General features: G+C 40.9%; 1 protein-coding gene across 2 annotated transcripts in view; it reads right to left on the bottom strand.

Moving 5' to 3' along the window:
* Window positions 1–4,904: 4,904 nt before the first annotated feature.
* TMPRSS7 (transmembrane serine protease 7) overlaps window positions 4,905–24,972 on the bottom strand; it is a 50,955-nt gene continuing 30,887 nt past the window's right edge. For both annotated transcript variants that reach the window (XM_068977384.1, XM_068977387.1), the window contains 9 exons: window positions 23,419–23,525; window positions 19,246–19,382; window positions 17,282–17,389; window positions 14,683–14,793; window positions 13,653–13,769; window positions 12,494–12,665; window positions 9,821–10,089; window positions 7,857–7,993; window positions 4,905–5,075 (listed from right to left, as the gene is read on the bottom strand). In XM_068977384.1, coding sequence (XP_068833485.1) covers window positions 4,905–5,075; window positions 7,857–7,993; window positions 9,821–10,089; window positions 12,494–12,665; window positions 13,653–13,769; window positions 14,683–14,793; window positions 17,282–17,389; window positions 19,246–19,382; window positions 23,419–23,525 — 1,329 coding nt within the window. The remainder of the gene's footprint in view (window positions 5,076–7,856; window positions 7,994–9,820; window positions 10,090–12,493; window positions 12,666–13,652; window positions 13,770–14,682; window positions 14,794–17,281; window positions 17,390–19,245; window positions 19,383–23,418; window positions 23,526–24,972) is intronic.

Here is a 24,972-nt window from a genome sequence, read left to right as displayed (position 1 = left end):
CAGAGCAGAGAATGAATCAGAGGTGCAAATAGGGAAGAACCTGCTCATATACCTCTCCCTGCAATAACCAACTTCCAGTTTATCTTCTCAGACATTCAGTAGTCAGTAGTCTCCTCTGGCCTAACCACATTCCTCTTCCTGGTTGGCTCTCACCCTCCCCCGTTCTGTTGCTTCCCCTACTTCTTTGTGAATGGTGTTCCCTCTGCTTGAAATGCTTTTTCTTCCACTCCAGCCCATTTCTGTATGGAGAACTTCCATATGTCTTTAAATCTTAGCTGAAATACACTTTTTCCCACTAAACTTTCTCTGATTCCCCTCCTCCACGAAAAGTTATCCACACTGTTCTCTGCTACCAATACATGTTGTTTCTGAGCCAACTTATGTCACATATCCAGTCTAATTTAATTCAAATGGTAGTACTGAGTGATTGCTATGTTTCAGGCATTCTTCTGGGTGCTTGAGATGTGTCTGAAGAGATAGCTGAATAAAACAAACTCATTGTCATTGTGAGGGTAATATTTATCAATGGGAAGCAAATATAAGTAATATTTCTAGAATATTCAAAGGTGCTGTGTGCTGTGGAAAAGACAAACAGAGTAAGGGAGGCTGGAGAGCTGAGTGGTGCAGGTTGGGAGCTGTGATTATAAATTGGGTGGCCAACTAAGGCTTCATTAAGAAAATGAAATTTGAGCAAAGAGTTAAAGATGATAAGGGAATTAGCTGTACAGATTTCTGAAAAAAAGAAGGAACTCCAGGACAAAGGACCTGAGGCTGGAGGCTGTTTGACTTTTACTGTCTGAGAACCACTAAAGATGCCAGAATGGCTGACATGGAGTATGAGGAGCAATATTTTTTTCCTTGTCTGTCTCCTCCATTTGTTTAAACTCCTGGAATCTATCCAGCACAGGGCCCTCTATAAGTGTTGATTAACTGGACTAGTCTCCGAAATGATAACTTGCTAGACCCGAGGCCTAAGACCCCAACTAGAACCATTGTTGTATTGTTGTTTAGTCACTAAGGCATGTCCAGCTTTTTTGTTACTCCAGGGATTCCCTGATGGCTCAGCAGTAAAGAGTCTACCCGCAATGCAAGAGATGCAGGAGATGGAGTGTCAGTCCCTGGGTCAGGAAGATACCCTGGAGAAGAAAATGGCAACCCTCTCCAGTATTCTTGTCTAGTAAATTACGTGGACAGAGGAGCCTAGAGGGCTACAGTCCATAAGGTCTCAAAAAGTTGGGCACAACTGAGCTCGCACAAACACTGAACTATTGCCCACCAACTCCTCAGTCCATGGGATTATTCAGGCAAGAATACTGAAGTGGGTATGTCCTTCTCCAAATGATCTTACTGACCCAAGAATCAAACTCTCATCTCCTGCATGGATTCTTTCTACTGAGCCACCAGGGAAGCCCTGATTAGAACCATTAAAACCTCTCAAACCCCAGGTCCCATTCTTACCCAGCCCCAGGGAACTTTTCCCATAAAAGCTCAGTCTCAGTGAGAGATCCCCTCTGTCGTGTCAGATGGATTGTAGCTATCTTCCAAGCCTGGTTTCTCCATGAGCAGATGTCTAAAAATCTCCTTCACTCCTGCAGAGAATCAAAAAGCTACTGTTTCCTGTCATATGCACAGTCTACACCAGATTCTCAATGCCTTCTGAGTACAGTGAAGTGAGGCTTATATTTCTCTTACCTAGATTCTAATGCATTTCCAGAATTTCATAAACCTAGCCCCTGTACACTGTTGACATCCCTATGGCAGCATAGGTTTTGAAGAAGAGTTAGGATCAAATTTAAACCCTTGCTATCTGGGTGTTCTTGGGCAAGTTGTTTAAAGTCTGTGAGCTTCTCTCCTCCTTATAAAATGGTTCCTACCCAGTAGAATTAGGAGGATTAAATGAGGCAATTAAAGAATGCATTTATCCCTGTGCCTGGCAAAAGCAGAATCTCAGTAAATATTCCCAATGTTCCTTTCTTTTCCATGACTATGAGTATCTCTGTAACTAAAACCTGCCCACCCCAAATTCTTTGCTCCCAGAAATAACCTTTGTATACTGAATATATTGACTTGTTTTCCTGTCCTATCAACTTTTCTGGATTACTAACACTTGCTGACACCTCACAATATACTCACAATGAACTGCTTAAATTCTTACTTGTAACTTGTTCTGATTTCTGATAACTGCAAATTTCTTCATCCCTAGCCAGCTGACCTAGAATCTATATGGATGTTGCAATTTCTATTTGAGGACTTTTTTCACTCTGCCAGTCTGACTCTAAGCTAAGGATTCAGAAGTCGTTAGAAAGAAGTGTTTCTCCCTGGAGGTAGAACCAAATTTAGATTAAATAATTCTTGTTGAAGGCTTAGGATTTGTGAATGAGGAACCAAATTCTATTTAGATTTGTTTTTGCATTTTCTTCAAAACTTCTATAGGGGTGGCTTTTTAAAGGATATTGTTCTTTCAGAAATACCTCTTTAAATGTGCTTTCAAAAAGTATACTGTTCTTGCACAAATAGTTCTTTTTAATATAATCTAAAAATTATTATTGACTCAATTACTTTAGTTCGTTCAAGTTGTCAAAAGTAAATAACATTAAAAAATTAAAACATGCTTCTTGCCAAGACTTGCTGACCAGTATAAAATGTTCAGTTTTGCTTTTCTTGTCATAATACTTGTTTTCTTTCTTCATCTCTTGTAAGAGCAAGTAATTTCCCAAATGGTTATCATATAAAACAAAAAGTGACATCAGTAAAGCATCTCATTAGCTTCAAATAGATTTATGCCTTTTCAAAACACCACAATTGTACCCATATGTTGTCAGATGGCAAGCAGCACTAAGCTGAACATCAGTAGTTGGGTCAGCCATGCAGAATAATCAAAGCAGAACACAACTGAGAAATAGTTGGTTAGCTTGTAGTGTTTCATTTCACAGTTATTGAGGCACTGTGAAGGAGGCCAGGAGTCCCTACAAATTCTCCCCAGTAGTCTGACACATGGAAATGCTCCAGTCTTTGTTTTTGGAGACCATTCCCCACTGCTAAATAAACCAATCTTGGAATTTGCCTCTACTCACATTTTTGCAAGAATGAAGTAGATATTTCCACACCGTTCAGGTTATAAAGGCATCTTGGCATGAAATAGCCAAATAAGTTAGGCTGGTGTTTCTCAACCTTTCCTCCATCTCTGCACTGATGAGGATCATGGTACACTCACATTAGCACCAGCTAGTGCTTAGAATGGTACCAAGTATGTGTGGTTTGAAAACGCTCTCTGATGAATCTGAAAGATCATGCCAGCCATCCTTCATTTCCTAACTGAGATCGTAAACTTGCATAAAGTTGTGAAATATTCTGTTGAAATACAAATTTCCTTAGAAATGGTCATAAATAAAAAGTACAATTCACCATGTACCTAGGTCACAGCATTATGAGGCAAAACAAACCTTGGTTTTAAGAACTGTCAGCCTAATTTGCTCTTCTCTGCAGTGGATTCAGTAGCTAAGCTCCCATTTGTGGATTAAGTGGTGACTTGGCCCTCTGAACTGTACTATGTCACAGCTAGATAATGAATCCGGAAAGATCTATTCAGAGGGTATCACTAAAATCGATATTTTAAAATGGATATCAAAATGGATATTTCTGAAGGAAATAGTCTTTTAGTAAATCAAAATATGTTTTGCAAACTCGAAAATATTCACTATCTCAGGGAAATCATATTCAGAGTCCAGTCTTACTATCTGATCCTGGTTATGACACCTTTTGCTCTCTCTTCTGCTGTTACATTAAGATTTTCCGAAGTCCTATGAAAACCAGTCCCACTATTTTGAGCCCTACCAAAAAAATAGCATTGCTATTACTTTTTTGACTTAGTCCCAGGGAAAAAAATAATATCATTCTTCTTTCTGCTTTTTTTATCTATTTGGTGATATTGTTAAGTCTGGCCTCTTTTAATGAAAAGTTTATTCTGAGATGAAGTGTGAAACACACCAAATCTGGACAAAATAAATCAATAACTGTGATATACTGAGCATGTACTATAGATTTACAACTATGCTGGATATTATAAGGCTCTGAAAATAAAAGAAAATCTTGGCCATTTGAGTTTTATAAAAGGATCACAAGTTAGATGATTTCTGAAAATTTTCCCTTTCAAAACAATCATCCAAAAACTCTTTTGTCTTTCAATTGTTGGCCAGCCTTGCCACAATTTTTTTTTAATCCCATATAAATGTTTTCAATCCTCCTACCAGAATGCTTCATTCTATCATTTGAATGAAAAGTACTTTCATTAGTTAGTTCATTCAAATTGTTAGTTTTGTTAGCTGTTTGATGTTTTCTCTGTACACAATACTACCGTGTTATTGCTGAAGAAATGTCCCCGTGATATGGTTAGACCAAATACTGGAAAATGACAATATAGGTATTTCCTCTGTCAGTAACAGAGTTTGCTTTTATTTGCTTCGTGAAGGAGCCATTTTTATACATTCCATTAGAACACCAAAGATCAGGTGTGATTTTTTTTATGGAACTTATTTCAATAAATCATATTTACCTAGATCTTTATAAATATCTGCCCTTGAATAGGAACATAAATTAAGGTGTGGATTCCTGAACATCTCACCGACTTATCTTATTTTAGAGGCTTGGTTCATGACATTACTTTGGTTTTCTTCCATTCCTGAATCAAGGGCCCTTTGATCCTTAAGAATGAATACAGCTGTATCCTAGATGCAATTTTTCTTGGAATAAAATACATATTAATCTTTCTGTCTTTCAATAAATACCAAATGTATGCAATCTGAAATTTCCAGAAGAAAAAAATTATCTCATTTTATTGACAATTACTGCATTTCTTATAAAAGAATCTATCACATAAAACACAGTCAAAAATCAAACTTGCACAATTACAAAAGAGAAGGGACATATTTATGAATCCAGGGAACAAAGTTTGACACCCTTGTGTAAACACCAGGAAAGTTTGGTCTTCCACATCCATGACCCCAGCTAACAATGCCAGTCAAAATCCATTTTCCATCACTCTTTCTTCGACAGGATAAAGGTCCACCTGAATCTCCCTATAGAAGAAGATAACATTAAGTAAAAAGCATTTTTGTTCCATGGTTGTCAATTTTGTTATTAAAGTGCTTAATGAATTGTGTTCAAACTCCCAGTCTGACAGGGTTCTTAGCTAATTCCTATGCAGTTTGGGGAAGTATCAAGAAATAATGTGAAACTTGTAATGTCATTTTAGAATTATTTTTCCTATAATCAAAAAGGTGCATTCATCATAAGAAACTTGATTCTTTAGGCCAGGAGTAACACTTGAAGATTCTTGCAAAGGAATCAACTTTCACATACCTCCAAACAAATAGCAAATCTCAATAATACAAATAGTAGTAGTAGTAATAGTAATAATAATAGCTAACATTTATTTAATGCTGGGATATGCTAAGCACTATTTTGGGTCATTGAATCCTCATAATAACCTTTTGCCCCTTCATGGTTCACAGCCTTGTCATGGTGAAGGGGCTTGTATAACTCAATGAAGCTATGAGCCATGCTGTGCAGGGCCACCCAAGATGGCCAGATCATAGTGGAGAGTTCTGACAAAACATGGTCCACTGGAAGAGGGGATGGCAGATCACTCCAATGTTCCTGCCATGAAAACCCCCTGAACAGTCTGAAAATGTGAAAAGATACGATATCAGATGAGCCCCCCAGGTTGGAAGGTGTTCAGTATACCACAAGGGAGGGGTCAAGAAGACTTGTCATGACTGAGTGACTTTCACCTTCGTTTAGTGGTCGTATGTGCTAAGCACTGTTTTGGGTCATTTAATCTTCATAATAACCTTTTGGGGTATGGTTATCTTAGAGGCTTGGTTGACTTCTACCTCTATGCCATGCAACTTCAGTGTTGGCTTATGGCCGTGAGGGAAAAAGGAAAGGAGACCCTCTTTAGCTGGCAAGGTCCAATGACACAACCCCAAGATCACAGGCTGATAGTTGTTACAGAGAAATCACTCTCACTTGAGAGCCCTTTCTAGTATCTTAATTCCAAAACAAAGGCTGAAATAATTCAGTGTTTAAATAGAATTTCTGCAGTGTTCATTACTCAAAGTATAATGCCTGAAATTTTATTTTCAGCTAAAGGTGTTTGTGAGTGCTTAGTCATGTTTGACTCTTTGCAAGCTCATGGACTGTAGTCCACTGACGCTTCTGTCCCTGGGATTCTCCAGGCAAGAACACTGGAAGTGGGTAGCCATTCCCTTCTCCAGGGGATCTTCCCGACCCAGGGGTCGAACTTGGGTCTACCTGCATTGCAAGCTGATTGTTTACTGTCTGAGCTGTCAGGGAAGCCCTAAAGCTGCCTACTCAGAGGCAAAGTTAAAAAAAAGCATTCCAGATTTGTCCTTGGATGCCACCCCCACAATTCTAAACCTGATTAGGTAAATTCTAAGTAGTAGAGAGACTGGAATCTTTTTGTTTTAACTGTTGGCACTCCAACTCTCTGAAGCCTCATTTAACCTCTAAATGCTGGTAGCTATGGAGAACAGGACTATATAACCAACTACCTGCAGGTAGCACCCGAAATACAGTAGCTTTCAGAGATAAGAGTTCAAATCCCAGCTCAACTAGCTGACTTAGGCTCTCTGTGCCCCAGTTTCCTCTTCTATAAAATGCAGATGAAAGAATTTGTATGCATTTGTGTAAAGATCCCGGAGAAGGCAATGGCACCCCACTCCAGTACTCTAGCCTGGAAAAATCCCATGGACGGAGGAGCCTGGTGGGCTGCAGTCCATAGGGTCACGAAGAGTCGGAAACGGCTGAGTGACTTCACTTTCACTTTTCACTTTCATGCATTGGAGAAGGAAATGCCAACCCACTCCAGTGTTCTTGCCTAGAGAATCCCAGGGACGGAGGAGCCTGGTGGGCTGCCGTCTATGGGGTCGCAAAGAGTCGGACATGACTGAAACGACTTAGCAGCAGCAGCAGCAGTGTAAAGATCCTAGCACCGTCCTTGCCACAAAATAGGAATTCAGAAGATAGAAGTCATGTTTATAATCGAGTTTTTGTAGCACAGTGTCTAAGGTTATGGAAAGATGTGGGAACAACTCCTCTGCCTGCACGTGTGCTCAGTCATGTCTGACTCTTCACAACCCCAGGAACTGTGGCCCACCAGGCTCCTCTGTCCATGGGATTCTCCAGGCAACAATACTGGAGTAGGTTGCCATGCCGCCCCCAAAGGGATGTTCCTGACCCAGGGATGGAACCCGAGTCTCCTGCACTGGCTCATCCTCTAAAACATCTGCTCACTTTTTGGTAATCCTATAGGTATCTGCATAGATTGGAATCTGAGACTTATAGAAATATCCCCCCAAAGGTGACCTTCAGCTTCACCACTGTCAGGAGGCCTCCAGTCACCTTTCCCACTCCTCTTTTCTTTCCCCCAGGCTGTGTGTCAAAGGAGTAAGTGAATAAAATACTTGTTATTTTAGAAGGTACACAGCCACTGCTAGAGAAATGGGTAGCGATCCTAAAACACGGTGTGTGCGCGTCTCACTATGTTTTTTAGTTTCTGGTTATTAAGACAATCATGGCAGAATGATAAATGCTGACCCCATTCTAATTGTTGGAGAAAAATACATGGGACTAGGAAATGAGTTTTACAGATCCAATTAGTATTTAATCACCTTTCCCTCATCTCAGACACGTGGATTATAATTAGTATCTGAATTAAGGCAATCACCTGCCCGAGTTATTGCCATTATTATTATTATCCAGATGGTGTAGATTAAACATGAAAGCATTTATGGAAAGTACAGCATGTTAGACAAAGAAAACATAAGATGACTTACTCTGCAAGCATCTTTCTTGCCTGACATGACACCCGCACAGAACATCCTCGAAGTGATGATGCCATAGGTGGAAACACAGAGGGTTTGGTCAATGAGTTCTACCTCTGCTTGCTGCAAAACGGGGGAGCCTTTATTGTCTGGAAAATACACAGAAGTAGAAATCAAGGCAATGATTACACTTACTTTATTAGACAATTTATTCATTCTCTCCTTTTACTCTATAACAATTTTTTTAGGTAAATTCTATTATGATCCTCATTTTTTCAAATGAAGACATAGGGCTTAGGAGGATAAAGAACTTATCTAATGGCACACAAATAGCGAAAAAATAGAGCAGGATTCAGACCCAAGGTCTGACTCGACCATTTGAGCCATCTGATGGTGCCAAGGTCAGACTCAACCATCTGAGCCAGGGTGCCATGGTCCTTCTCCACATACATCCTGCCTTCAAGACTGTGAGTCAGCAACAGCCGTTGCCAACACTCCCTGGTCAAGAGGGCCCCTTAAGTGGAACATGATAACTGACATCTGGGAGTATCTAGGAACCATAAAAACATAAGAGTTTGGATACAGCCCTTTCACTTCCTTTTTAACCCATATGGCTAAGATAATTCACTGATGCACTCACGCTTGTAAAGAAAATACCCATCAGCAGTGCCAGGCTGCCCAGCTCCCAGAAAGGTGTGGGAGTGACCTGCACCTGCTCACAGCTGCACGGCAGCTGCAGTGGTGGTCACATCCACTTCTGGGGCTGGGGAACACAGCAGTGTCATGCAAAGTTTTGTACTTTACATGAATGTTAAAAATGTTCTTTGTGTGTAGTAAATATTTAATAATACTATCAGAAACAGTAGAGTCAGCAGAATGATTTTTTTTAAAAAAAGAAAACGCCCCATGATAAAGTGGTTGAAGAAACTCTTTCCTCTTATGATATACAATGATGTAATGAAAGCCCTGAACACAGTCCTGATGGTTTATAGGTGTTTGAGCAGTGATCTGCCTTCTCCCAGAAGGCGCACACAAGTGGTGAATTTGGTGAGTTCAATAATTAAATGTAGGTAGTTAGCACTGGAGAAGCTGCCCATAGTGAATCTTTAGAGAGTGTCAAAGCAAGACCAAGATACAGTTCAAGATTTAAAGATAATGTACCTGTTGTAAGCAGTTAGAAATGACTATACGGGAATCCAAGAGAAAGACTAGGAGATCGAGGGAAGCATCAGCTCTCACCTCTGGGGAGATGTTCACAAAGTTTTGGATTATTCTCTTTACTGTGTGTGTAGAATCCTAAACCATAAAAACCTTGGCAGGGCAGATGTAAAGACTTCCCTGCCATATAATCTGACCTTTGTGCATATGATAAAGATGCCCCCTCTGGGCGGGGTAATTGTAAAATGGCATTCTCTCTTGGTGGACCATTCCTAGGCCAATGTGACTACCCCCAAGGCCTGAATCTGCAGTCTGGGGAACTGAGGACAATCTGGGTTTCAGCCTTCACTCTCATCCACTTGCCCAGTTCCCCTCGTGAAGGACATACTTGCATAATCCTCCAGACAATTGTCTATGAGTTGACATAGTAAATTGTGTATGAGCAACCTTCTCTTTTTTATGAAAATGAGTCTTTTTTTTTTTTTTTTGATGAAAGGGAACCTAAAAATATGGAGGAAATGTTCTTCTATAGCAGAAAACATAGCAAACCCCTCCGAGATTGCAAAGGGCCTGTACTATCCTGTCCTGCCTTGCTCATAGACCTTCCCTTAAGAAGAGGTTCTCACTTCTTTGGGGGACAAGGGGAGAGCATCATAAAACCGGAATTCTAATACTCTCCTCCAGCCTATCTATCAGAGTTGTCAGAAGGCTCAGATGAGATCATATACGAAAACCCTCTTCATGAACCCCAAAGCACCACATCAACACGAGTTAGTGTGGTCTGGAGGGGAGCGGAGGGCATTCACTGACACACACACCTGCTTCGTGCCTGCGTCCCCAGCCGGTCACCCAGCACTTCTCTCCACTGCGCACTTTCTGGCCGGCAGGTGGAATGCATATTGGCTGGATGAGCTGCTTCAGGGTCTCAGGCCAGGCAACACTGAGCTGTAGCAAGGCAATATCATAGTCAAAGGTCTGGCTGTTATAGTATTCATGGACCACAATTCTTCTCACTGGGGAGACGAACTTGGCATTCCCCTGCACATACATGCCAAGGTGCGCAGTCCACAGTGTGGGATCAGACAGCCTGGTACGAAAGGAATGAAGCAAGAAGTCAGAGGCTTGTAGAACTATACATGGTTTGGAAAGAGCACTCCATAGAGAGAGAGGGGCTGCGGAAAGAGAGGTCTGACTTTTCACTCCCTATTGTAGTAACTGACTGCCTCTGAGCCTCCCTTGTCTTCTTAGTAAAACCAAAGATAATGTAAGGTAGAGTAGGGCTGGCAGATGAGAGCTGGGTTCCAAAACATTCCCTCAGTGAATTCTAAGGACATGCTGGAAATTTTCTTGCCATCAGTATTTCAGGAACCACCCACAAGTCAAGATTGTTAGTGACTGGAGTTTATTTGGTACCTTCTCCCTATTCATGCTGACAGTGGTATTTGACGGAGACAGACAGGGCCAGTAAGACAGTGATCTTGGGATCCTTTTATCAAATTCAAATGATACCAAGATACATTAGAAATCAAAGTGTTCCAAGCGGGAATTTAAGGAGATTTCTTTTTGCAAACTACCAGAAGTCTTAAAGATTGCTGCTCTAACTGCTCAAGCTTGACTATCCACAGGGCCCCACTCCCTATGAGCCCTCAGTGGACTGGCATGAAGTCATGAGGGCTTTGTAATCTCCATCTGAGGTTTCTTATCTGCACCAGCACAGCAGCCTTGCTCTGGTGGGGTGAAGAGAACGTGGACGCTTTGGAAGAAAAATAAGGACAGATCCCAAAGTGCTCGGACCCTAATCTCGTGTGCAGTACAGGGACCCAGGGAGTATTAAGGGTCATATATTACATAAAGGACTAGTGATGGAACAGAAGCATAGCCATTTCAGTCATTAACATGAATCCTGTAATTTCCAGGAGAAACAAATACTCTTAATTGTATGAAGTGAAGCGAAGTCGCTCAGTCGTGTCCGACTCTTTGCGACCCCATGGACTGTAGCCTACCAGGCTCCTCTGTCCATGAGATTTTCCAGGCAATAGTACTGGAGTGGATTGCCATTTCCTTCTCCAGGGGATCTTCCTGACCCAGGGATCGAACCCAGGTCTCCAGCATTGTAGAGAGACGCTTTACCGTCCGAGCCACCAGGGAAGTCCATTAATTGCATAAATTCATTGAAATACTTTTAAAAATTCTAAGTGAGAAATAATTGATATATTTTTGTACCTAGGATTCAGCTGGTTCCAAATAAGGTTACATTTTAAGTGAAGTTGTTGTCTGAGCTCTTTTTTTCACCCTTAGCGGGGAGAATGTCTGGCCCACGATAATCCCATTGGTAAGGGCAGACAGAGCCCTCCCAACAATTACCCTAAAGGACTTGTTTGTGATCCTTCTCTGTGATATTGTGATTTATAATAAAAAATATACATTTGGTCATCCTTCCATTCCTGGCACAGAGTTCCTAAAACTCGTAGAATTTCCTAAGTGATGAGAGGGACCAAAGTGTCTTTTGTTATGTTACTGAGGTTACTTTGGGACTGCAACTAAGGCTGAAGGGGTTAGAGGATGAATCTGTGTCCAGTGACCAATGATTCAATGAATCGTGCCTGTGTCAGGAAGCCTCCATAAAAGCCCAAAAGGTCTGGAGCGCTTCCAGGTTGGTAGACACGGGAAGATTGGGAGTGAAACTGTCCATGCATGGAAAGCTGCACTCTTTCTCATACCTCACCGTATGTATGTCTTTCATCAGGCTGTTCCCAAATTGTATCTTGTTACAATACAGTGGCAAGCCAGCAAGTAAAATGTTTCTCTGAGTTTTGTGAGCTGCTGTAGCAAATTAGTAAAATCCAAGGAGGGGGTCACTGGAACCTACACTGTATAGCTGGTCAGTCAAAAGTGCAGGTGACAACCTGGACTTTCTACTGGTGTCTGAATTGGGGGGAGGGGAGTAGGTTTGTTAGCCTGAGCCCCTAACGTGCTTAATCTGTCTATCTGGGGAGACAAAGTCAGAACTGAGTTGAATTACAGGACCCCTAGCTGGTGTCAGACAATTGCTCGGGGGTGTGGGAACCCTCCCCACCACCACCCTGGAAACTGGATACAGAATCGTTGCCTTCACACCCTGAGTAGGGATCTCCATACTCCAGTGCTGTGCTCCACACATTCCTCCAGTCATCCCTCAGTGCTGTGCTCCACACTTCCTGCACTCCAGTCTTCACACATTCCCACAGAATTCCTGCCAACTTGAAAGCGCTATCTCATTTTCTCAGCCTAGTAAAAGCCCATTCATTCTTGATACACTTTTGTGATCTTCCCTTTAAGTCAGTAATACTTAAAAAGAATATTCGGCATGCAATTGGTGTCACAGAAACAAAATGAAATTAAGAATGACCAACTGAATTGATTGAATGGATCCAAGTGCGAGCTTCTTCCCACAATGTCAGAGTAGCTATGTGGTCTGTGGTCACTTCAGAGTAAGAACTGAGATGCTGTACCTGCTTCCATGGAAACAGTGGGCAGCAGAGAGGAGCCACTCCCTGGAGATGACTGAGGCGCCACAGTAGGCAGATCCAACGAAGTGGAGGCTGACTTGCCACGGCCAGCCCCCTTCCTGGGTGTCGGTGCCCCCGATGATCCGATGGAGGGAGGGGGAACTGCTGGTGCAGCCTTTAGGAGAGGAGGGGTCCCTTGAGTTAAAGGCAGACTTGGAAGTAAAACCAAGCAGTCAGTCAAATTTTGAGCTGGGTTGGGAAGTAACTAACCAGGTAAGCAACTAGAAATCCCTTGCTTATCTAGAGAGGCAATAAGTGGGTCTGTCTGAAACCAGCACCAACAAACCACTACCTCCCTCCTGAAAACAGGCCTTGATGCAGAGTCTCTGTACAGTAACACACATGTGGGGAGGAAGGGATCTATTAGTAACAGCTGTACGGATAGAAACAGCAGCTGTGGAGTTCAGGTTGTTAGGTAGAGAAGAAAGATTAGTCCCAAAAGCAACCGAATTAAGAGTGTCCTTGAAATTGTGTTGATTTGGGAGAGAATTGTAAGTACAAAACGAATGAAAACCTAGTTAAGAAAAACTAGGTATCAAAGCAATTATTTCCCAGTGTAAATAGTATTGAGAAGGATATACAGTTAACATGTCGGCACATGGCCAATTAGAGATCATGCAATTAATAATAACACATGGCAGACTACAGTTCTCAGGTCATAGCTAAAGAAAGAACCAGCTCTGACATTGATCACAACATAAAGCATAATTAATAAAATCATCCACAGTATTCCAGTACCTATTTCTTTTCTCATAGGTTTTTTTTTAAGAGCTTATACCTTGATTAGGGTTATTAGAAAGTGGGAGTTCTCTATGTAAACACCTAGTGTGTGAATAGTTATTATCAAGAAAGAAGGCAGAAAATACAGAATAAGTAATTTTTGATTATTTCTTATTCTTAAGAATTAAGAAATAATTAGAATTCAGTCTAGAATTTTTAATTCTGAGAAGCCATTTCAGATTCAGTTCACCAATATCTACTATTCTTCCCTGGCCTGTGGCAACTTCTGCCAGGAGAATTATACCACGAAGGAAATGAAAATGAAAAACAGGTCGACTGAGGGAGAAATACAAAGGATCCGAAGGAACGTGTTTCTACTCACGACAGCCTTCTTCATCGGTCCTATCCGGACAGTCCATGTTGCCATCACATTTTGCATTTTGTTTCCTAATGCAAACATCATTGCCACACTTAAAAGTTCTGTCATTGCATGGAATACCTAAAAATGAACAAAAGAAGAGGCTGATTTGAGAGAATGACACTGCGCTCCATCCACCAAGGATGGCTTAGCCACAGGGTCAGTATTTGTTGCACACGGCAGGGGCAACTGAGGCAGCCCCACAGTATCCTGTCCCTGTGTCTCAGCAAAGCCACAGAAAGGCAGGCAGGCACTAGTTGAGAAGCAATCCAACAGCCTCTCCTTTCTTCCACTGTAGGGGAGATGCCAAGCTGTATCGGTGGCTTAAGCTATGCCCTCTTTGCCCTTACTTTGTCTTGTTCTCCAAGAAAATTTTAAAGCAAAGATCATACTCAGTCCTTTTATTCTGCTGGGGGCAGGGGGAGGATGGACAGATTTTGTGAATATACAGCACATTTGTTCACAACTCTGGCTGTGTGTGTTTTTGTAGGGGCTAAGTAGACTATACCCAATCACGGTATCTGGCACATCCCTCTATATCCGACCCACAGTATACTTTAGTCAAGAGTAACATTAAAATTATGTCAGCAAGGAAAATCTTCCAGTATTCTCTCTGTCTTTCCCTCTCTCTCTGTCCACGCACACGCGCAGACTCCACCCCAATTAGTGAACAACTCATCCATTTTATCTGGGCCCAGGAGGATTCCTGGGACCTGAGACTTTCAGTGGGGAAACTAGGACAAGTCGATTGCCCTAGCTCAACAGAGATATTTTGATTTTGGCTTAGAAGAGTGTGCTAGGCGTATACACCCATGGTTGATTCATGTGAATGTATGGCAGAAACCACCACAATATTGTAAAGTAATTAGCCTCCAATTAAAGTAAATAAATTAATTTTAAATAAATAAATAATAAAATGGGAAAGTTGAAAAAAAAAAAAAAGAAAAAAGAGTGTGCTAGGGAGACCAGCAGAGTGCAGAGCACTCCCGCTCACTGTGAGTGCAGTTCTGCTCATCCTGGCCATCCTCACAGTCCTGGAAGCCGTCACAGATCAGAGGGCTGTGCTGCCTGAAGGAGCTGGCATTGCAGGCAGGTTTAAGAGTCACTGGAAGGAGAACAGGCAGAAGCTGGTGAGCCTGAGACATCAGCGGGACCCCTGAGGACCAGCAGTGCTCCTGGAAACACGCAAGTGGTTAAGATGATTTAAACAAAACAAAATGTGTGTTTGCTCAAAACTGACGGCTCCAAGAGGAAAAGTAGATGTTTAAGCTTTGGTGTAATTCTTTGTACTTTGAGTTTGCCAGATCTGACTTTTGCTGTGCGTAAATATATTACATTTTGGTGGTTTATTTATAATTAAATGTAACATAAGATTTTAAGAAAAATAAAAATCATAAGCTGTTAGCTAAATTGCACTTGTTTACCTTCCTAAACAAGATGGAGTGTCCTGAGATTGGGGATTTTGTCTTACTCATCTCTGTACTTCAAGTGCTTGATTAAGTAGTTGTTATTGTTTAGTTGCTAAGTCGTATCTGACTTTTTGTGACCCCAAGGACTGTAGCCCACCAGGTTTCTCTGTCCATGGGGTTTCCCAGGCAAGAATACTGGAGTGGGTTGCCATTTCTTTCTCCAGAGGATCTTCCTGACACTGGGATCAATCTCCTGCACTGGCAGGCGGGTTCTTTACCACTAAGCCACCAGGGAAGCCCGATCAAATAGTAGGTGCTCACTAAAAGCTTATTGAATAGATTAATGAATGTGAGATCTTAAAAAACAACAAACTTGTAGTATATTGGTAAGGAAAACTCTCTTTAAAATTATTTTATCAAGGAGACATTCATTTCCTGAACTAAGAAATACCAGTATAAATCTTATTACAATTTTTCTTCTTTGAAATATTTTCAGGAATTTCCTTTAAACCAGTGACAGATACAACATATTGGCGAGTACTCTTAGAAGGTATAATTTCTTAGACATTTCTGCTTTTTTGAGAAGTCATTATTTGTGTTATCTGCTCTTGTTTTTTCAGAGGTACATCTTGAGGGGAGCAGAAAGGAGGACATTGCTGCTCTGAAATAGTTCATTTATCTACTCTGAGAGTACCTAGTAATCTAGTCAACTCCTAGAGAACAGCTTACCACATGGCATGATGAGAAATGATGATTACTAAAACACGGTTCTCGTTACAAAGTAATAATAATCACTTTCACTTGGAGCATCAAGTGATGCATTAATAGGAAATAATAACATAAAACACAAAAGCAACCTCAATCCCTATATAATAGTATATATTTTCTTAAGAAATAGAAGATCCTATAGATTTAAATTCTTAATGAAGCCTAAATTAAGTGAGTTTTATTTTGTTTTGCCAATAAAAAAAGGTGTACAGTCACAGGTCATAAGTTTTCAGTTATTTATATTTCTCTACAATATGGAAAAGATTAAACAGCTTCACCATAGCAATTATATTAGAGTTAAACTCTGGATCTCTATTTATTTTTAATAGTTGCTCATTTATTTGGGCTGCATCAAGTCTTATTTGCAGAACACATGATCTTCAGTTGCAGCATTCGAGCTCTTATTTGCAGCACATGGAATCTAGTTCCCTGACCAAGGATCGAACCAAGGTCCCTTGAATCGGGAGCCTGGAGTCTTAGCCACTGGACCACAGGGAAGTCCCAAACTCTCGATCTTTAGGAGAAAGCGTTGCCAGTGGTGTCATATGGTCTGGTGAACTATTCTCCCCATATTGCTCCCTGAAACTGGAGACAGATTCAGAAATGATGTGCAAATAGTAATGAAAAGCCAAATCAGAGATTCTCTGCCCCAAAATAATAATATCCAATACCCTACCATTTAATTATCACCATTGTGATATTGATGCAAACTACACAGGTAAAAAAGAAATCTTTTTATTTTTAACACCTGTACTCCATAAACGAGCATTCTGAAATAGTTTACTTCTCCACAGATTCTGAACTTCTTTCTAGAGGAAAGATCCGTGCTTTAAAATGGGATCATGTTTAAGATTGTCATAGACTGAATTATCAGCCACAGGTCTTCACTCCCTAGAGTAGTATTATGCACCTCCACCTTTGCCGTGGTCCCAAAGTTTGGAGAATAAACTCCCCTGCCCCTTGACTCTGGCCTCACTATTTGACTGATGGAATATGACTCAAGTAATACCGTTGCAGCTCCAAGCCCAGGACACTTGTATTTTTGGTCACCCCTGCTTTGTTTCTACCACTGCTGTGGCCAGTCCACTAGTTCAATGAGGAAAAGAACCATGAGAAGTAGAGCGGACTCCAGCCTGAGAAGAACCAAGCTCAGGAGGACCCACAGCTTAGGTAATGACACCCAGCTGAGTCCAGCCTAGATCAGTCATACCTCAGACAACCCACAGAGGGATAATCTAGAGCAAATGATTGTCATAAGTCACTGAGTTTGGGGGTGTGTGTTGGGGGGGGCGGTGGTTAGTTTGCTATGTGGCAATAGATAACAGCTACAAAGACCAGGATATGTATCGCACCAACAATGGTCCTGGCAAGCTACTTATTCCTAAGAAAAGTCATAATAAAAGCTTGAATACCCACCACAGAAGAGTTCATCGCTTTCATCAAAGCAGTCATTTACTCCATCACATCGCTGTTCCTGAGGGACACACAAACCGGAGGAGCATCTGAAAGATCCAACAGGACAGGCTAGAGACAATAAAAAATAGGAAATCTTGTGTGGGTCCCTAAAACGCACCAGAATACATTAACAAAGAAATGTGAGTAGCAATGTGGCAACAGTAATAATACAATTTCTCCATCAAAGCAAAGCTATAGCTGATAATTGAAAGAGCAAAAAGGAGAATTTAAGAGAGCAAAGAAAGCAAACGAATCCACGAGAAGCTGAGTCAACACTGCACCCAGGTCACCATGTACAGTCGAACTCCTACACCTCCATCCTTGACTCAGCAAGGATGTGAGTCTTGGCTTTATCCCAGACTTGAAGAAAGAGAAAACTGGAGCATGACTTCAAATCTAGTAGGCTCAGAGTGCAGTCTTTAGAGTTTCTGGGGAATTTAAATGGCTTTCTGGTGTCTCTGAATCCTCTATGATCAGACACATCATTCTGAGTCTGTGCATTTAATTACATTTTAAAGTGATCTCTACCATAAAATGTATTAGTAACCACTGATCTTAAAGGTTGGACCTAGACAGATTAACAACTGTTCTCAAAACTCAGGACTCCTAAGGCACTTCAACCAGCCTATTCATCAAAGATTCATTGCCTGCATGGCCCAGAGTCCTTACTCCTGGGCTTGTAGCTAAACATGATAGTAATCATGAATGTTTTTCTCTGCCATGGTCTAGAGGACTGTGTTCTTCACCCTCCAAATTCATATGTTGAAATCCTAATGCCCAAGGTGATGGTAGGAGGAGATGGGGCCTTTGGGAGGTGATAAATGATGAACCAGAGCCCTCATGAATGAGATGAGTGCCTTTATTTCAATAATAGGCCCACAGAGCATCCTCACTCCTTCCATTACTCTAGGACATAATGAGAAATCTGAGGCCAGAAGATGGCCCTCCTTCAACCAGGCTGGACCATGATCTTGGACGCCCAGCTTCTAGAACAGTGAGAAGTAAATTTCTGTTCTTTATAAGCTACCTAGTCTATGCTTTGTGCAGATGAATAGGAATAGTGCATGGGTCAGGTCAACCACTGTCTCAATAGCACACAATGGAGAGGATAAGTTCCTAGAAAATATTCATCATTCAAAAAAATAGTTAAAAATAAGATAGCTTACTATTTACCTCTATCCTCACTGGTGACTGTAGTATTCTGATACTCAGAAGTGTAACACTCTGAATCCAGAAGGAGATATATTAGTATTGGCAGAGATGGAAGGGTCTAACTGAGCTTTCTCGCAAGTCTTAACTTCATGGATTCCTAGGTGGTCAACCCTTACTTTCCCTGCTTTTAAAACAGGTCGTGAATTTCCTGAGTCAGTGTCTACTCTCTCCAGCACTAATGACTTCCCTCAGACACTGCCTTTTCTGCTGACTGCCTTCTGGCCATGTTCCCAGTAGTTCTCAGAGTGAAGTTCAACATTCTGAAGATTGACATTTGGACTCTCCTTGAACGACCAGCTCCCCCTGTGTATCAGAGGCCACAGTGAATTGCAACTATTGCCCTTCAATCCACCAAATGATGGTGTAAACCTGATATTTACAAAAAATTATGGATAGCAAGAAGAACAATGAATCAAGAAACTGATATTTCAGGAATAATGTAAGACACTATTTTTCAATTATAGCAAGCAATTATATTATTTCTTCTATAATTTAAACTTCAGCAGAATAAATACATAATTGTATGTATTATTTATCATATATTTTGTTTCTACTATATATTTATTTAAATATTATTATAAAAGTATGCTAGTCAATCGCAGAAGTAAAGAAGTAGTTTTCATTCCTTAAAGTCTCAAAGTTTAGAGTCATAAAACGTTGGCCTCTGTTTCACCTTTCGTTATGGTTTCTTAAGGGGCTGATCTCCATCTTACGTTGACTGATGTTGTAACTGCCATATTCCACCAAAAGCGGCTTGTCCGAAAGCCTTGAACTGCACTGCAGCTGAACGTGAACCAGAGGACTGGGCACTCGGAAAATCGTCTGGTGATCCATGTAGGAGCCGCAGTACCTGCCAGCAAGGGTTGGGGGCACACAGTATGAGACGGTGTCAACTGCTTGTTGACCATACTCACTGATGCTTTGGTCATTTGAGCTTCATAAACAGAGATGCTTATAGTAACGCTGATGGTAGTCATCCATCCTATGCTAAGTTATTGTGACTGAGTCACTTCTGTTCCCCTCAACAGGGAAGCCCACAAATAAAACAATAGCAGTGCTCTAAACATTATTACCTATTACTTTCCTCATCAATACTTAAAATTGGAAGAAACATGGGTTTATATCTCTTAGTCTTCTCTCTTCTTTCAGCATATATATAACAGTCTAACAAAAAAAAGAATTGCCTATTTTGTTCGGCTACCAACCTCTCTACAGAACAGAGTAGAATCCACCAACTAAAATTAAAAGCATGCAAAAAATGTCAGCAACACTTAAAACAAAAGACAACAATATTTCAGTCTAAATTGAATTCTGGTGAACTTCAGGGCTTGTCCTTGGCAAAGTTTCAAAATAGTGATATCTAGCTGCAATATTTCCCTACTTCAATTTCTTCTTATCAGCTAGGAGAAAATGTCCCTCCTATTAGTAATTTTTATTATATGAGCACTATGGTTAGTGGAACATGAAGTATAATTATTAATACACTGCGTACCCATGGTATGTTAGGCTCTGCCCTGTGTGGTCAAGACTTTTCCAGGTGAAATATGTAAGTTTCCAAAGGGAACCAATAAACACTAGGCTTGAGGGGGGTCATTCTCCTTTGGAATCTGTGAATGGCAATCACTCCAGGTCCCCAAAGCATTTGGGAACCACACATGTTCCATGGATCAGATGCTGTTGTTCAGTGGGAAGATCCTATCGTTTCACAGATCAAAATAAGTGAAGTGAAAGTCACTCAGTCGTGTCCAAGTCTTTGCAACCCCAAGGACTATACAGTCCATGGAATTCTCCAGGCCAGAATACTGGAGTGGGTAACCCTTCCCTTCTCCAAGGGATATTCCCAACCTAGGGATCAAACCCAAATCTCCTGCATTGCAGGTGGATTCTTTACCAACTGAGCCATCAGGGAAGCCCCATAGTTCAAAGCATTCATGTATATTTCAGGACAAATCTTCTGCATTTGGCTGAAGTTCAGGAGCTGATGGGTGAATATACCAGCTCTGGAGATATGAGGAGCTGCAAGGACCCAAATGGCTAAGTGGGAACCAGCATCCAAAAGGCACCTAAAAGCTGAGTCAAGCTCTTGGGTCCAGAATCTACTCTAGGTGTTCATCTTGGAATCAGAATCCTGCTTTCTAATATTGTGATGATCGTATCAGTATCTCATAGCGATTTTAACATTTACTAGAGTTTTCTTGCAAAGATGAGCCTCACTATGATGTTAAGGAGAAGTCAAGGGGAAAGGGACCTTTGAAACCTTGCTTGGGCTAGACTTTACAGGGGACAGTGTGGAAGGAGGCATACTGGAAGTTCTGATGCGAAGAACTGACTCTTTTGAAAAGACTTTGATGCTGGGAAAGATTGAAGGCAGGAGGAGAAGGGGACGACAGAGGATGAGATGGTTGGATGGCATCCCTGATTCAATGGACATGAGCTTGAGTGAACTTCAGGAGTTGGTGATGGACAAGGAGCCCTGGCATGCTGCAGTCCATGGGGTCACAAAGAGTCGGACACGACTGAGTGACTGAACTGATAGCGGTAGTTTATGAAATGAACGTAAAATAAAGTGAGAGATTGAGAAGCCCAGCAAGTGTTAGTTTACATGGACAGACAGGTGACAGGTAAGAAAACTGAAATGTAAGAGGTGAAGTAATTTGTTAAAATTCAAATAGCGAATAAGAAGAGACAGGATTAGGATAGAGTTCAGTTCAGTTCAGTCGCTCAGTCGTGTCTGACTCTTTGCGACCCCATGAATTGGAGCATGCCAGGCCTCCATGTCCATCACCAACTCCTGGAGTTCACTCAGACTCACGTCCATCAAGTTGGTGATGCCATCCAGCCATCTCATCCTCTGTCATCCCCTTCTCCTCCTGCCCCCAATCCCTCCCACCATCAGGGTCTTTTCCAATGAGTCAACTCTTCGCATGAGGTGGCCAAAGTACTGGAGTTTCAGCTTTAGCATCAGTCCTTCCAAAGAACACCCAGAACTGATCTCCTTTAGGATGGACAGGTTGGATCTCCTTGCAGTCCAAGGGACTCTCAAGAGTCTTCTCCAACACCACAGTTCAAAAGCATCAATTCTTCAGGACTTCAACAGATACTAAATCTTTACACTTTCTAACAAACCAACTGCCTTCCTCTCAGGAACTTGGTTGTACAAAGCTTTGAGGGAGGGTTATTCCTTTTTCAGGTTTGTATACTGCATTCCAGTTGCCCTGAGCACTCATACGCTACCCTGTGTTCTCTAAATTTAGGATCACCAGGCTTCCTGGTATCAGCATTGCTTTTTCTTCCTTCTCTACTATAGATCCAAAGCCTTTAGGCTACTTAGCAGCAAAGCGTCAGAAATTAGTTCAATTAGAGGCTTTCTGATGAAAAGAACTGATAATGAAAAGGGCTGCCATTTAAAATCCTTTGGATACCGCTAGTATCAAAAGAATCTGATAGGATTTCAGCCAACCCACAAGACAAGGGGAAGAACTGGCCCTTCAGGAAAAGTATTTAGGGCAGAGAGCTTTCCTGGTATTTGTGGGAGGAAACCGTCCATATTTTGGCAGCAATACATCGTGAGTGGTAGGGGTTGTTACTTCGGTGAGGGAAGTATCCCATTTTTCAAAGGACTGCTTTAAGCATATAAGTTTACAAAAGATTTCTAAAGATTTGTGTTCTGGACCTCTAATTAAATACCAAAATGCAGTATCTTTAAAGCCTTGGGGCATATTCACAGTATTTATGCATCTGATGTCATTTCTTAATCATATTAATCATAGTTAATATATTTTTATGTATGATAAGCATCATTTCTCTGAATGCTTACTGAAAAAACTCCACTTTATTACCTCATTTTACAGACTGACAAGCAAAGCAATTAAATAATTTGTCCTGGTTAATATAGCTACTAAATAACAGGGCTGCAACTTGAACCTAGGTCTTCTGCCTCCTACATAATAGACACTTGATTCAAAAATACTTTCCAAAGGAGTACAGGCCACATATTAATAATGGCCCCAAGAAAACCTTTAAAACAAGCAGAAAATAAAAGTAAAAATGCTAGTCTCTCAGTAATGTCTGACTCTATGTGACTCCGTGTCCTCTAGCCCACCAGGCTCCTCTGCCCATGGAATTCTCCAGGCAAGAATACTGGAGTGGGTAGCCATTTCCTCCTCCAGGGGATCTTTCTGACCCAGATATCAAATCCGGGTCTCTTGGAAAATCATCTAAGAGTCTAAAGAAAATCGAAGAAGTTTGCTCAGAAACTTCTGAGCAGAAAGGGAAGGTTTCATTCATGGAAGAGCAAGGAGCAAGGAGTCAGCAGACAGATTTCTCAGGCTAACTTCACAAGTATCCTTAAACTAAACAGAGAAGCTAACTGGCAAAAACAGGGCATCCTGTAATTTTTTAAAATATGAGACCTATTTTAACTTTAGAAGCAAATAAACAGTAAGAGCAACTAAAGAATGAATTAAGGGAAAGAGTGAGGACCTACTAGGTCAATTCAGGAAGCCCAGACACCTAGATTTCTCTCAGTTTCTTTCTTCTATTGCACAGAATTGGCTAATGGTTTCTAGCTTTTATAATCACCAAGGCTTCTCTTTACTATTTTCCTTCAGGACTGCAATGCCTTATCTACCAATTATTTTTGTGAAGTACAGAGTGTGTATATCCATAGCTCAACAGCACAGAGCAGTGATGGAAACAGGGATTTATGAATCCTGGCTTAATACTTTATGAGCTGAGCAACCTAGAGAAAATTACTTAACTCCTGTATTTTCAGTTCCCCTGTCTGTAAATAGCAAAGTGAAAACTCTTTGGAGAGAAGAAATCCAAGGCTTTGAACTTCTGGGCAAGGCTTTTCATTAAATTCTTCACATATGGTAAACACTTACATGTGCTCATTGATTTCCCACCATCCATGGTCACAGCCTTTCATACTCTTCTTGGTTATTGAATAGTTATGGAATTTCAGTGCTATGCCAAGAGTTGACAGGGGAGACTATGAAAAACAAAGGTAAGTCAGTGTCAGAAAAATGATTCAATTGAAGAATGTGTTTCAGACGAAGATTTTGTTACTCGGAACTCACTCCCTGGGCTTGCTGTTTTAAAGGCAGTTTATTCTTTGTGCCCTGTGGCACTTGGTGAGGTAGACCAGTTGCCCTGAACACGCTGACCCAAGGAAAACATGAGAGAGAGGAAGCGAACAACTTGGTGCTTAGGGAGCAGCTGTGAGACACCAGTGTGATGAACCAGGTGGCCTGGGATAGACACATTAGTTCATCTCTACATTTCTGCTTCCTCCTAGTAAACGAGCTCAACTTTGAAAACACCCACTTGTTAGCAAGTGTACACACTTTCCTCCCTGGATACAATAATGTCATAGTTTATTTAAGACACTATTCTGATTCTTTAGAAAAAGGAAGAATGAATCAATATCCTCTTTATATTAAACCTTGGTATTCTGGAAGGCAGCAAATGAGTCACCGCTATTATCAGAAAAGATCAAACAAGAGAAGTAGTTTCCTATTTGGTACATGCACAAGTGAACACACACACACACACATACAAAATGCAACTGGCCTTGTTGTGGCATTGTATGCTACACACATACAGCACATTTGATATGCCACAATACTTGTTTTATGTTTGATCCAGGGATTAAGAGAGAGTTCTCACATTTTAGAGAGTAGAATTTTGGTTTCCTTATTTTCAAGTTTTAATTCTATCCAAGTTAGATAAGAGATTATTTATTGCAGTGTAGCTTTTAAGTTTTTAATTTACCAAGAATTTTGTTGTGATCAAATGTATGAAGTCGCCAAGGTCATTTTGCAAAGGAAGGTAATTTCTGTTTATACATATATTACCAAACTTATTATTTGTATGATTTAATACTCTTCCTAGCCTTATTTGTTGACCTCCACCCTCACTGACTCTATCATGAGCCAAGAAAAAGAAAAACCACTTATTGAAGCACTCTCCACTTCTCTGTGTACTTCCTATAAGTTTTACAAGCAATAATACTATGTCCTTTGGTGTATAAATACTTGTAGTACTTAGATCCCTGGGTGGATTGTCTTCTTTATCACTGTAGATTGCCTTCCTTTTCTCACTGCATGCCCTGATTTAAGCATTGTCTGGCATTAAGGTTGAGATCTCTGCTTTCTTATTGATTATGTGGTCTGGTATAAATGCCTATTTTTATTTTCAGATTTATTAAATCACTTTTTAAATTCATTTTGTGTTTTAAAAACAGCATATAGGTAAGTTTTAGGTAATAGTTTGCGATTCGATCTTACTGGCTTGTTCTTTTAACATGTGAATTTTGTCCATTGGCTGTTATTTCTCTGACAGACATTTGGTTTTTCAGTTATGTCATCATATTTCACGTTACAGTTTCTTTGCTGTGTGATGTGCTTCTTTCTAATGTGTAGATTTTCCCCTCTAGC

This window comes from Capricornis sumatraensis, chromosome 1, assembly GCF_032405125.1.
Source record: "Capricornis sumatraensis isolate serow.1 chromosome 1, serow.2, whole genome shotgun sequence".
NCBI lineage: Eukaryota > Metazoa > Chordata > Mammalia > Artiodactyla > Bovidae > Capricornis > Capricornis sumatraensis.
The sequence above is the reverse complement of the archived record's forward strand: the minus strand, read 5'-3'. Positions and strand labels throughout refer to the sequence as shown.